The sequence below is a fragment of the Buceros rhinoceros genome, unplaced genomic scaffold (assembly GCF_000710305.1).
Source record: "Buceros rhinoceros silvestris isolate BGI_N320 unplaced genomic scaffold, ASM71030v1 scaffold9407, whole genome shotgun sequence".
Classification (NCBI taxonomy): Eukaryota; Metazoa; Chordata; class Aves; order Bucerotiformes; family Bucerotidae; genus Buceros; species Buceros rhinoceros.
Window position 1 is genome coordinate 26,477 of NW_010421563.1, and position 11,955 is coordinate 38,431.

The window sequence follows — 11,955 nt, forward strand, 5'->3', positions numbered from 1 at the left end:
GGGGTTCTACTGCAGAATAATCACTGTATACACTGAGGAACTGTAGCTATCAAGATATTTCTCCATGAAGCATAAAGTAGACCTCGTGCTTCAAAACACAGATTTAAGTTCATTTGTCAGGAAGGCAAAGATCACTACAGGTCTGGGATCCGTAAGGCCTCCTAACACCTTTGACAAGGGGTCATTACTGCTGTCAGCAGCCAAGACACCAACCAGCATCCTGACTATGCCGAGGGGAGGCTCAGGGAAGGCAGCAAACCCATGGCTCAGTTTGGAGAGCACAACACTGAGCTGCTAACAGCCCCTTGCCTTTGGACCACAGGTCACACACAGTAATTTGGCATCCTTCACACACCTCTGAGATGGGAAACTTGTCTCACCAGGAAAACTTTGGGTCAAGCACTTGTCCCAGATGCTTACGCACAGACCGAACTGGCTGGACCCTTAAGTCCTGTGGCAATTATTAAAGGTTCAACTCACCCGGAAAGACCAGAGCAGCAAAAGCCATCCGGTGGGTGTGGAAACAACAACTTGGCCAAGGCAGAAGGGAGGACAGTCCCACCCCTCTGCACCTCAACCCCAGCTCCATTAAGCACTTCAGGGCTGGAGTGCGGGAGAGACATGCTTTATGGTGTCAGGAATCAACTTTCCTGGCAGTCTGGGAACAGAGATTGACCTTTGGCAGGAGGAGAGGGAAGAAGTGAATGAATAGTGGGAATGATCCAGATGGGAGGATCGAGTTTCTGCACTAAAGATCTTCTGGAAGAAGAAGTGGTTTAGAGTCCAAGGGCCTATGGCGTAAAAGACTTTGCTCAAGTCTTTCCTTTGCTACAGATTTCCCTCTCAGTCTTGTACCTGCTCTTTGTTTTTTTCTGTCAGTTCTGGCTAAATCATCCAACCATGAGCAGACACTGACAAAACAGGGACCTTTTCTTCCCTCCTTTGCTTATGCACTGGAAGGAGCTGAGTCTGCAAAACTGAAAGAGGTGAATAGGTCAACAGACTTGCTAAGAAGTGGCCAGTGCTGCTGCAGGGAACAGCTCTTGCAGAAACATTAACCAGATCCATCAGCTCTTGAGCAACTGTACTCCTACCCTCTAGCTGCCCATGGCTTAGAGCAGAGAGTCAAAAATCACAGAATCACAGACTGGTTGAGGTTGGAAGTGACCTCTGTAGGTTGCAAGTGACCTCTGTACGTTGCCTGGACCCACCATCCTGCTCTAGCAGGGCCACTCAGAGCCAGTTGCCCAGGATCATGCCAAGATACTTGTGAATATCTCCAAGGATGGAGGCTCCACAAGCTCTCTGGGCAACCCGTGCCTATGCTTGATCATCCTCACAGTGAAAAAGTGTTTCCTGATGTTCGTAGGGAACCTTCTGTGTTTCCATCTGTGCCTGTGGCCTCTGGTCCTGTCACTGGGCACCACTGGGAAAAGCCCGGCTCTGTCCTCTTGGCACTCTCCCTTCAGGTATTGATACACATCAGTGAGACCGCCCTGAGCAGTCTCTCCTCCAGGAGAGATCCGTACTGATCCTCCTCAGGTGCAGGACTTTGTTCTTTTCTTTGCTGAACTTCTGGAAGTTTCTGTCAGCTGGATATGTAGGATGTACAGAGTGCAGACCATGATCGAGCTCCAGAACACGTGTGGTTTAGGAGGCCCAATCCAGAACCAACAGCGGTTGGTAGGACTCTAGACTTTAGTGGCATTGAGGAGGCGAGGAATCATTTGTCATAGACAGACATGCCATCCATCATAAAACACCAGGGGTTGCATTTAGCAACCAGAATTACCCTAAAAAAGCCACAACCAAAAAGCCCAGCAAATAATGTTGTGATGCAAGATGAAAAATGCAGTATCTGAAAATTTTGGTACACATTGCAACAACTAAAATAAATCACAAGGTGATGTCAATGGGAAACGTCAAGAGAAAATACGACAAACCAGAAATAAAGCTGAAAAGATTGCTGGTTAGTGGGTGTCCAGTCCTTTGTAAGCGGACAAAACTTTCCTTCCTCATTTCTTACCATAGAATCACGGAATGGTTTGGATTGAAGGGACCTTTCAAGGTCATCCAATCCAACACCCGTGCAGTGAGCAGGGACATCTGCAACTCGATCAAGGTGCTCGTAGTCCTGTCCAACCTGATCTGGAACTTTACCAGGGATGGGGATTCTACCACCTCTCTGGGCAACCTGGGCCAGGGTCTCTCCCTGCCTCAGCAAAGAACGTTTCTTCCTTTTACCTAGTCTGAATCTCCCCTAGTTTTATTTAAACCCATCGCTCCTTGTCCTGTGGCTACAAGCCCTATTCTCCATTCTTTCTTCTCTTGTCCTCCCTCCCTTTTCACTGGGGTGAGTACCAAGGCAGCAGGTGGATGTCTCCTAGGGAGAGGTTTTAAGGATGTGTGGTGTCTCAGCTCAGATGAACTCTCCATTTGAAGCTCAGCTCAGTGGACACCCTAAGTTCAGCTCTTCATTAGCAAGGAGGGTGGTGTGATCTTGGGGTGCAACCAAGCGTTGAGTTTGCTGCCACCCCCCTTCTTGCCACCCTGTGCACACAGACAGAAATTTAGTGGTTTCCAACACACCCGCACATCTCACCTCCCTGCTTCTAAGTCATGTGGAGATGAAAGGCTGTTTGGAGCCAAAGATGAATGCAGGAAAGATTGATGCAAACTGAGATTACTCAAAAATGAGCAAATGGTGCCAGGGGCCTTGAGCACTTAGTGATTCATCCATCTGCCCCACTTTCTGCCTAGGCACCTCTGCACCAGGCAGCAGTGGGACACTTGTTTGTCTGTTTCCCTCATTAGGAGCAGGTGCTTGAATGGGCATATGTGTACAGTCAACAGAGCCTTAGGACAGATGGGGAATTAGCCATGATGTAAGAAAGTAAAATACACCCTCGTGATTAACCTGTGGTTCTGGATGCTTCTAGGAAAACACAGGCACCATGAGCTTCTCCTGGAGTGGATGGGACCAGGGTGCTCAGAGGGGTGATGCGCTAAAAACGCTCAGAGCTTTGGTTCTTCTTGAGCACAAATGCCTTTGAGCTGTGTGGAAACTCATGGTGGCTCTGTGATGGCTAACCTTGGAGAGGCTCATCCTTCCCTGGTGCTGTGTGCATCCGCTGCACCCACAGAAAAGATGCAGAGGCATCAGCATTGAGTTCTGACTACATCTGCCTGGGTTATACATGTGCTGTCTAACGGTGGCATGCCAGGGTCTTCTTGGTGGCATAGCTGGAAGATGGGCTTGACACCAGCCCCTCTCCTCTGGACAGTCCATAGCAAGTGTAACCCACATAGATCAAATCTGGTTGTCCTTTATCTCCCTTTAATCAACCCCTCTTCCACTGTGGTGCAAGTTCTCCCGGGTAGCATCTCCCAAGCTCCAAACCCTCTTTCAGATTGACCACATATTTCAGGTAGCTCCTTTGCCAGCCCTCAAGGGCTGGCCACGTGCTGCACTGTATCTGCAATCCATGTTGTCCATCTCTAAAGGCTGGACATGGGCATTCCCCATTTCCCCATTTCCCATTCCCTCCACCTGGTGAAACTGCAGCGACCTCAGGCAGACCTCCATCACCTTTCGATGGACTCATGGATTACCTGGGCACCTAACACAGGCTCAAGCAGCTGGATTCTTGCAGACTTTCCCTGATGGAAGGAAAACCATCAGCTTGTTCTCTGTGAGGCATTTGGGAGCTGGATCTCACTTTACCATGTACAGAAGCGTCCTTGAATCATCTGATGTCCTTCAAGACAGGACAAACCTTGGGTCCGTGTGAGCAGCAACACGTCCCTGTACCAGGTGGCAGCTTTACATGGATCATTACCAGAGTGATTCTGCACTTCCTTTGTTGTCCTGTTGTGGAGTGGAGGGTGAGGGTGGAAATAATCACCCTTTCTTCACTTTTTAGCTTTTTTCCCACCCATATTGGGAAATGTATTGGAGGACATTTTAAACAAAGTGTGTTCTCAAGAGTATCTAGGCCAGATCAAGGCAACCTGAGGAACTGTGCCACTGGAAAGGTTGTTTTGGGCCAATGGGTTGGAGGAGATGGAAATGCAGACAATGAAATACACCTCAGTGAAAATGATTGAGTTGTTACAGTTGACCTTCTCCAACAGAAGGCATAGTGGGTGCTAGGGACCCCACTCCAAGAATCCCTGATCTACTCCCCGTAGCCAGTGGCCACCTCGCCAAGGTGACAGCACTAACTCATGGCTCCTTTTTGGCTCTGTCTGTGTGTCCAGCTGGTGAAGACGGCAGAGCTGGACCCTAGGCAGAACTACCTGATGGGATTTCATCCCCACGGGGTCCTGGCAGCAGGAGCCTTTCTCAATTTCTGCACGGAGGCATCGGGCTTTTCCACGCTGTTCCCAGGCATCACCCCACATCTGATGATGCTCTCCCTGTGGTTTCGCATCCCATTCTTCAGGGACTACCTGATGAGTGGAGGTAAGCAGGGTAGCAGCATGGACAAGTGGTGACATGGGTGGGTGAGTCAGATGCTTTTTGGGGGAGCAGAGGGTGAAAACACCAGGAAGGCTTGAGAAAAGGAGCCAAGGGTCTGTTTATCCCCATTTGTGGCCAGTCAGGCCCTGCATGGACACAGCTGCTGGAAGTAGCACCCGAAAGAAAGAAATGAAAGAAACTGAAAGAAAATGAAAGAAATAGGTAAAAATTAAATGGAGAGAGGGTAAAGGGAGTCTAGAGAGATTTTTGGAGACACGCAGGACATGACCTCCATCCCTTACCAGTGGGATTGGGGAATGGCCACTTCTCCAGTCGAAAGGGCTTGTGCTGTGGGCAGGTTTCAACAGACTAAACACAGGCATCTGCTCTGTCCGAGATACACCAGGGTATTCGTCACCCTGTTTGCCACATAAACTCTGGCTCCTGCTACTGAAAAAATATTTACACGGAGAGCGAGGAATCATAACAGCGAGATACCAGAGAGTTCTGACCCAGGGGAGAGAAGGTTTAATCACCGTGATGTGGGAGTTTGGTGTGCAGCTCATTTTCAGGTCGATTTAACCCATTTGACAAAGAGGTTTCAATTTGTTAATCATGTCAGCCTGGAAACAAGGATTTTTTTTTTTTTTAAATTATATTCTCTGTCATTTTCTGAACTAAAAATTTCTCACTTTTGCAATAACGTCCAGGGACCAAATTCTGCATTAACTTAGCAGCATCCACTGAAATTCGTGTGTGTTTTGACCTAAAGTAAACGTTTCACTGACTTGAGAATGATTCAGGATTGGACACGGTTTCATTTGACAACAAGCCGAAACAGATTTTCCCTGGGGCTTACACATAGCTCATTTTCAGTTTACTTTTTTCCTGATTTTTCCCCGTTTCTCACTTCTGAGCCAGACAGCAAAGGGATAATTGTAGGTTCACCCAGCAGAGCTGTGTGTGAATCCAGCATGTTTCAGGGGAGCTGGGCTGCGATTGCCAAAGGGTGGAAAAACTCTGAAAAGAGTGTCTAGCACCCCTCTGCAGCTGCATAATGGGGGAAAAAAGATACGGAGCAAACCATGGTTGTGTGGGTTTTGTAGATGCTCCTTTTCTCTTCCTCTCTGCCCTCCAGGCCTTGTCTCCTCTGACAAGGAGAGCGCGTCCTATGTGCTGCAGAAGCCGGGGGGTGGGAACGCTCTGGCCATCATCGTTGGTGGGGCTCAGGAAGCACTGGATGCCCGGCCGGGGTCCTACACCTTGCTGCTGAAGAACAGGAAAGGATTTGTCCGCTTGGCCATCCAGCACGGGTGATTCAGGGGGTGCTGTCAAGGGCTGCTGGGGATGGGTGCTCTGGTCTGTGGCTGGTTGATGGAGTGTTCTTGCTTGTGTTGGAGAGGGGGGGAAAGGTGTTTTGGGGTGTGCTTTGCTAATCTTCATGCCTCTACACTGGGTTCGGCTCCCTGCAGCACCCCACTGGTCCCTGTCTTTTCTTTTGGGGAGAACGACCTCTTCGAGCAGGTGAGAAACCCCAAGGGCTCCTGGCTGCGGCAGCTCCAGCACCGGCTCCAGCAGATCATGGGCATCTCCCTTCCCCTCTTCCATGCACGAGGCATCTTCCAGTACAGCTTTGGGCTCATACCCTACCGGCGGCCCATCTACACTGTGGGTAAGTCCTTGTGCACGCTGGCAAGATACCTGGCCAAAGCAAGGGACTGGGGACAACCCCTGGGTTGTGTTGTCCTCTTGACAGGCTGGAGCATCATGCTAGGAGCATCCCCAACTGCTCGGGCATCACAAGTGTGGGACTCTGACTTGATCTTATGACTGGTCTGTGCTGGGGAAGCCCCAGTGCAAACACAGCCACCCCATCACCCCTGTGGGGTGCAGCCAACCCCAACCCCAGTGCAACTTTGATATGAACCATGGTAATAGCATGGGGTTAAACTTCTTCCAAGGCAATTTTACCCACACAAATAGGACAACACTAAGCAGTGTGCAGGTTGGTGCAGCCACAGCCATGAACCCCAGCCTATTTTCACGTGAACAAGGCAAGCCATTTTGACCAGAGACCATGCCCATGGGAGATCCAATTTTAAGAAAATCTTTGGTTTTGAAGAAGTTTTGCCTGGTTTCAACAGCCCTATGCTTGACCCACCAGCGCGGCTGATGCCCTGTGAATGAATCTAATTATAGAGACTGTTTGGAAAGGTCAGAGCTGGCCCCACTGATTGGGTTTGACAGCCAGCAATTACTTCTAATTGTTTTACGATCTGTTTGGATTGTCTCAATGGTTTTATGGGCTGTGTGGTATCACAAAGGCTCTTCATTAGTCTGATGAGGAGCAGTCTTACACAATGATGAAATACTCGGAGACTTGACAAACACAATTTGAGTAAAAGACCAGAGCAAGAGAGGTATCTCCTAGACCTCCCTGTCCCCTGTAGGCACCTGGTTCAGGTGATGGTGGCTCTGGGAGATCGGAAGGGGCTTCTTCGAGTGCTAGGAATCAAATTAATTAGATTTGTCCCAGAAAAAAATCATGATTTTCTAAAGATAAGTGAGTACTTTGTTCCTAATTAAAATCCGATGTTTCACTGAAGCTTTCATCTGAGCAAAGGGGAAGCACCCCAATCGCTGGTGTATTTAGATAGACTTGGGCTCCCCTGATCCTCGGTTTCTTCATTTGCAATGCAGATTCCCAGGGCCATGTGGAAACAGCTTAGAAAGCCCAACCCAAATATTAGGATGATGTTGCCCTTTATCTGCAGCACATCTGAGATCTGAGGAGCAGCAGTGGGAGCTGCACTGGGATGCAGTACTTTTTACTTCAAAGAGGGTCTTTGGCATTATGCAACTTTGCAGATGGGGAAACTGAGGCAAGGATAGACGTGACCTTAGAGACTAACAGCAGAGCCAGGATCTGAATCTCCATCTCCCTGCCTCCTTGCAATACCTCCCAAACTCTGGGACGTGACTGGGCCTATCGATCTGTCCACCACATCCTTGGAGAGGTGGACTCCAGCTCTGTGCTGAGATGTGCAGAATGTTCAGAAGGAGCTCACAGTGGCTCCTTCTCATGCCTGTGCTTGTTTTCCAGTTGGGAAGCCCATTCCGGTGCAGAAGAAGCACAGAGCGTCCGAGAAAGAAGTTGATCAAGTCCATCAGAAATACCTGAATGAATTGAGCAAGCTCTTTGAGGAGCACAAAGCTAAATATAACATCCCAGAAGACAGTCACCTGGAATTTATATAGAGCTCCTCAAGCAAGGTGAAACCACGGAGATCAAGCTCCAAGTTTTCCCGTATCTCTGGAACTATTTCACATCAGCCTAGTCACAGTTAATGTATGGTCTGTACAATGTAGGGTGAAGGACTTGACTTTCCCAGGTTTTGCATGAGTGTAGGGCCAGAGTTTTCATTTCTTCTCCCTGTGGGACACATGAAAGATATAAAGAAGAGAAAAGAGAATCCCATCAGTGGTCTACACTATTGAAACTCCCCAGCAGAAATCTCCCACTTCCAGTCTGGCTTGGAGACCAGCTTTTCAAGATATTTCTAGGCAGATATGAATTATTGAAAGTTTCTTTTGCATTATTTTCATGTGAAAATGGGATGATGGGCCATAATTTCTGCTGAATGCGCATGTTTTTTGAAATATAATTTGTCTAGATCAACAAGTGATCATTGTTTGCTTGGTGCTTTCATGTCTTTAATCGCTCTGTCTTTTTTTCATGTCTTTAATTGGTCTTTTCTCACCTCCTGAAACACTGTTTGTTAGAAAGTTCTTACTTCCAGTGCAGTGCCAGGCACCCTCAGCAGCCACATGATGCTTTACCCCACTGGGGGAAAAGAAATAAAACATTTATAAGGGGCAAAGGGTCATCCAGAGGATTCAGCCTACCTGGGCTCCAGAAGTCCTGCTTGTGATTTTATTAATTCAACACCAGACACCCCTGGATGGGAACACCTGGGACGAGTCACCAGATGCAGCAGCACCGTCACTGCGTATTTCGTTTTACAAATGAGGCCTTTTCGTGGCCGGGAGAGGAGAGAAGGGAGAAGTGATTTGGGACAGGAAATATGGCTTGTAAAGCCATGTTTGGCAGGTGATCAAGGCTTTAAATAGCTGCTTCTACTTGATATCCACAACTTTATTGAACTCTGCGCTTAATGGGATTTCACGGCACAGAAGTTTTAGGTGACAGGAAGCCATCTGCTCAGATTAGCTTTACATTGCCTGGAGAAGAGCCCTTATACCACCACCTTCTTCTCTCTCTCCCTTCATTTCTCTTTCTTTTCCCCACATCCCATTCCCCGCCCTGCAAGGAGCCACCAAAAACTCTGCAGAGCACGTGCACTTCATTGCACCCAGGATTTTTGCTACTGCAGCTGCAAGAATTGGAAACCACACCATTTCTCAGCTGACAACACCGGGGCCATCACTGGGTGCTGTTTCCTTTTCCCTTTCCTCCTGCCCTGATCAAATTACTCCACTGGATTCTTAATCTGAACGACCCTCTGTAATCCCTCCTATTGCCAGCAACCAAGCAGCAACAGGGAAGAATTTGATGGAGCTCTTATCAGCATGTCTAAACACTCCTGTAATCCCACACTTAATCCAGTCAAATAAAGCAGGTCACCTGACACGATTCCTTGCTTGCTTTCTATTTATAGACTTTTCCTTTTGTCTTTAATTAAGGACAGAGGCGCCTAAGCAGCAGGAAGATTTATGCACCAGGAAAATAAAAGTAATTTTCTCCCACCCTTTTCTTTTGGTGTTTGTCACCATCTAAGCTTTACCCTAACTCCAGTTGTTTTTCCTACCCTCTCCTCTGCTTTCTCTGCTATAGGCCATGTCACCCACTGCATCCCAGGATTGTCACCATGACCTTCTGCAAACATCACAATGAGGGTGAAGGGGATGTCCCCAGGGACATGAGGGTGTTGTGGGGATGGGGAAGGTATCTAGGGGTGAGGACAAGTGGCTGAGATCTTGAAGCAATGGAAGAAGGAGCAAAGGACCTGCTATTAAGATGGAAATTAGCAGTGTATGAGGGAGAGGATTTGGGGAGATGTTGGGTGGGTGGTTGGATGTGGCAGTATTGTGGGAATGTAGGAAAGGGGTAGGGAGCATCATGCAAGGTCCAGTTCATGGCATGGATAAGGATGGCAGGTGTTGGTACAGACAGGAAAGGTTGGGTCTGTAGGAGTGACGTGACTCAGCCCCAACCTGATGGAGAAGCTGCATTAGAAGGTGGACTGTCCAATTGTCCGTGGAGGCCTCAGTCTTCCCCTTTGGGAACCTGGCATGGTGATGCAGAGACCCACCTCCTTGATAGGTAGGATTGTCCATCAACTTTCTGACTGGTGATGCTATCCTGAAAGAGAAAAAAGGCAGAAAATGGGTGGTCAAGAAAAAATTCCAGGGAGGAATGGGGAGGAGGATGCTGGAGCTGTCTGAGAGCTCATGGGGTGGTCAGGGCCATGTAAGACCCAAAGTAAAAGGCAGACCACAGCAGTGGAGAAGAGGGGTCAGAGGAATGTGTTGTCTATACATAACTGGCTTCCTTCAAGGTCAGTTCTATCTCACAGACCGAAACGTGTCCTTGATCCCTCAGGGACATATATAACCCAGGGGAGGTCAGTGCCTGGGCTTGTGTTATATGAAACATTGAAAATAACAATTCATAGGTGTCCTTGCAGCCAGGGTTATTCAGAGGGCTCAGGGGCTCAGCATGTGAGAGGTCTCATCTTCTCAAGAGGCCAGAGCTGTCCCTGGGCGAAATGCAGTAAGACGAGAAGCTGTTGTGCTATTTCAGCCTCGCAAGGAGATGTCTGGAGGATTAAAACTCCTCCAGCACAACACAAGACAGGAGAAACCTTAAGAAAAGAGGAGTGCCCGGTCAGCCAGTCAAACCAAACTATGTTTGGGTTTCGACTCTGCAGCTTGGAATGGACTCAGGGAGGCACAGAAGCTAGAACTGGGGGACATCCAAGCTGTCATCTCAAAAAAAGGACCATTTACAGCTGAAACAACACAATATGTTTCCTTCCAACATGTCCATTCCCTCCTTCTGCGACTGGCAGAGAAGTGATAATTTCATTGCCTGTCTTGCAGAATTTTCAAATTTCAGCCTTTTTGGGGACTTTTATGGAAATTCCAAGTTGGAAAATATGGTAAAAACTAAAAGTGTAGTGATTTGGTATTCCCCTCCTGCCTGTCCCTTCCTCTGAGCGCTTCCCTCGTGAGCTCTCCAGTATTTCTGTGGCGAGAGGCTCTAAGCTGGATTTGCCTTACTTAGTGGGTTCGGATCATGAGGCTCAGAAGAAAACCTCCAATGACTGATGAATACAAAACACCATCTAATTCCACAAGAGGAGGAAGGCCAAGCAAAATGCTTTCCCAACCCCCCTTCTGTGGCTCTAGTCCTGCAAATCTGTTTTACTGCCCTGGGAATGGAGTTAAAAGGTTGTGGCAAACAACTAGAAAAATGTGTGGGTTTCTGCTTGAGGAAAGATTTCCTGCTTTTCATTAAAGACCCAAAACATGGTATGTTAAACATCCCTCTCTCTTGCCACAGAGACTTTTCCTTTTCAAGAAAGGACATAAAATTGAAAATGCATCTGAAACCCATCACTTTGCTTTCAAAACCTTTCAAAGCATTTAAAAATCACCTAAACCCACAGGTCTTCCCAGGAACGTGGACTTTTTTTTTGGCATAATCTTTTAGCTCTGTCTAATTTGAACCCAATGAGCCACTTTTCAGCATCTCCCATCCCCTGAGCTCACCTCTTGACACAGCTTTTCTGGAAGGAACCATCTGATACAGGGTTTCAGCAGATCACCTTGTTCAGGTTATAAAAACTCACCAGCAGAGAAATAACCTGCAGTGACCTACGTGCTGCATGAGGCAGGAGACTTTATGCTGGATCTGAAGAAATACTGGTTATACTTGATACATTTTTCAAGCTTGGGCCTGCTCTTACTCCTGCCCATATCCCATCCCCAGCCCACTCAGAGATGCTAAAGCATTAACTCTCTGCTAGCAACATGTTAGGCACCGCATCTCTGGGGCACGAGGATCTCATATGCTTCCTCCTCACTGGAAGTGTCAAGACTAGGTTGGACAGGGCTCTGACCAACCTGACCTAGTGGAAGATGTCACAGAATCCCAGAATCATTTTGGTTGAAAGAAATCTTCAAGCTCATCAAGTCCAGCTGTTCCCCAGCACTGCCACGTCACTGCTAACCCCTGTCCCTCAGCACCACCTCAACACGACTGCGAAACCCCTCCAGGAATGGGGACTCCACCGCTGCCCTGGGCTGCCTGGGCCAAGCCTGCACAACCCCAACAGGCAAGAAATTGCTCCTCAGGACCAACCTCAACCTCCCCAGGAAAAACTTGAAACTATTTCCTCTCATCCTGTTGCTAGTTCTTGGGGAAAAGAGATGGACACCCATCTTGCTCCAACCTCCTGTCAGGGAGT

The 11,955-nt window shown here is 48.1% G+C and overlaps 1 protein-coding gene across 1 annotated transcript in view; it reads left to right on the forward strand.

Moving 5' to 3' along the window:
• MOGAT2 (monoacylglycerol O-acyltransferase 2) overlaps nucleotides 1–7,720 on the forward strand; it is a 23,151-nt gene extending 15,431 nt beyond the window's left edge. The window contains exons 3-6 of the mRNA XM_010139708.1: nucleotides 4,261–4,465; nucleotides 5,601–5,775; nucleotides 5,935–6,134; nucleotides 7,566–7,720. Of these exons, the coding sequence (XP_010138010.1) occupies nucleotides 4,261–4,465; nucleotides 5,601–5,775; nucleotides 5,935–6,134; nucleotides 7,566–7,720 (735 nt within the window). The remainder of the gene's footprint in view (nucleotides 1–4,260; nucleotides 4,466–5,600; nucleotides 5,776–5,934; nucleotides 6,135–7,565) is intronic.
• Nucleotides 7,721–11,955: the final 4,235 nt, after the last annotated feature.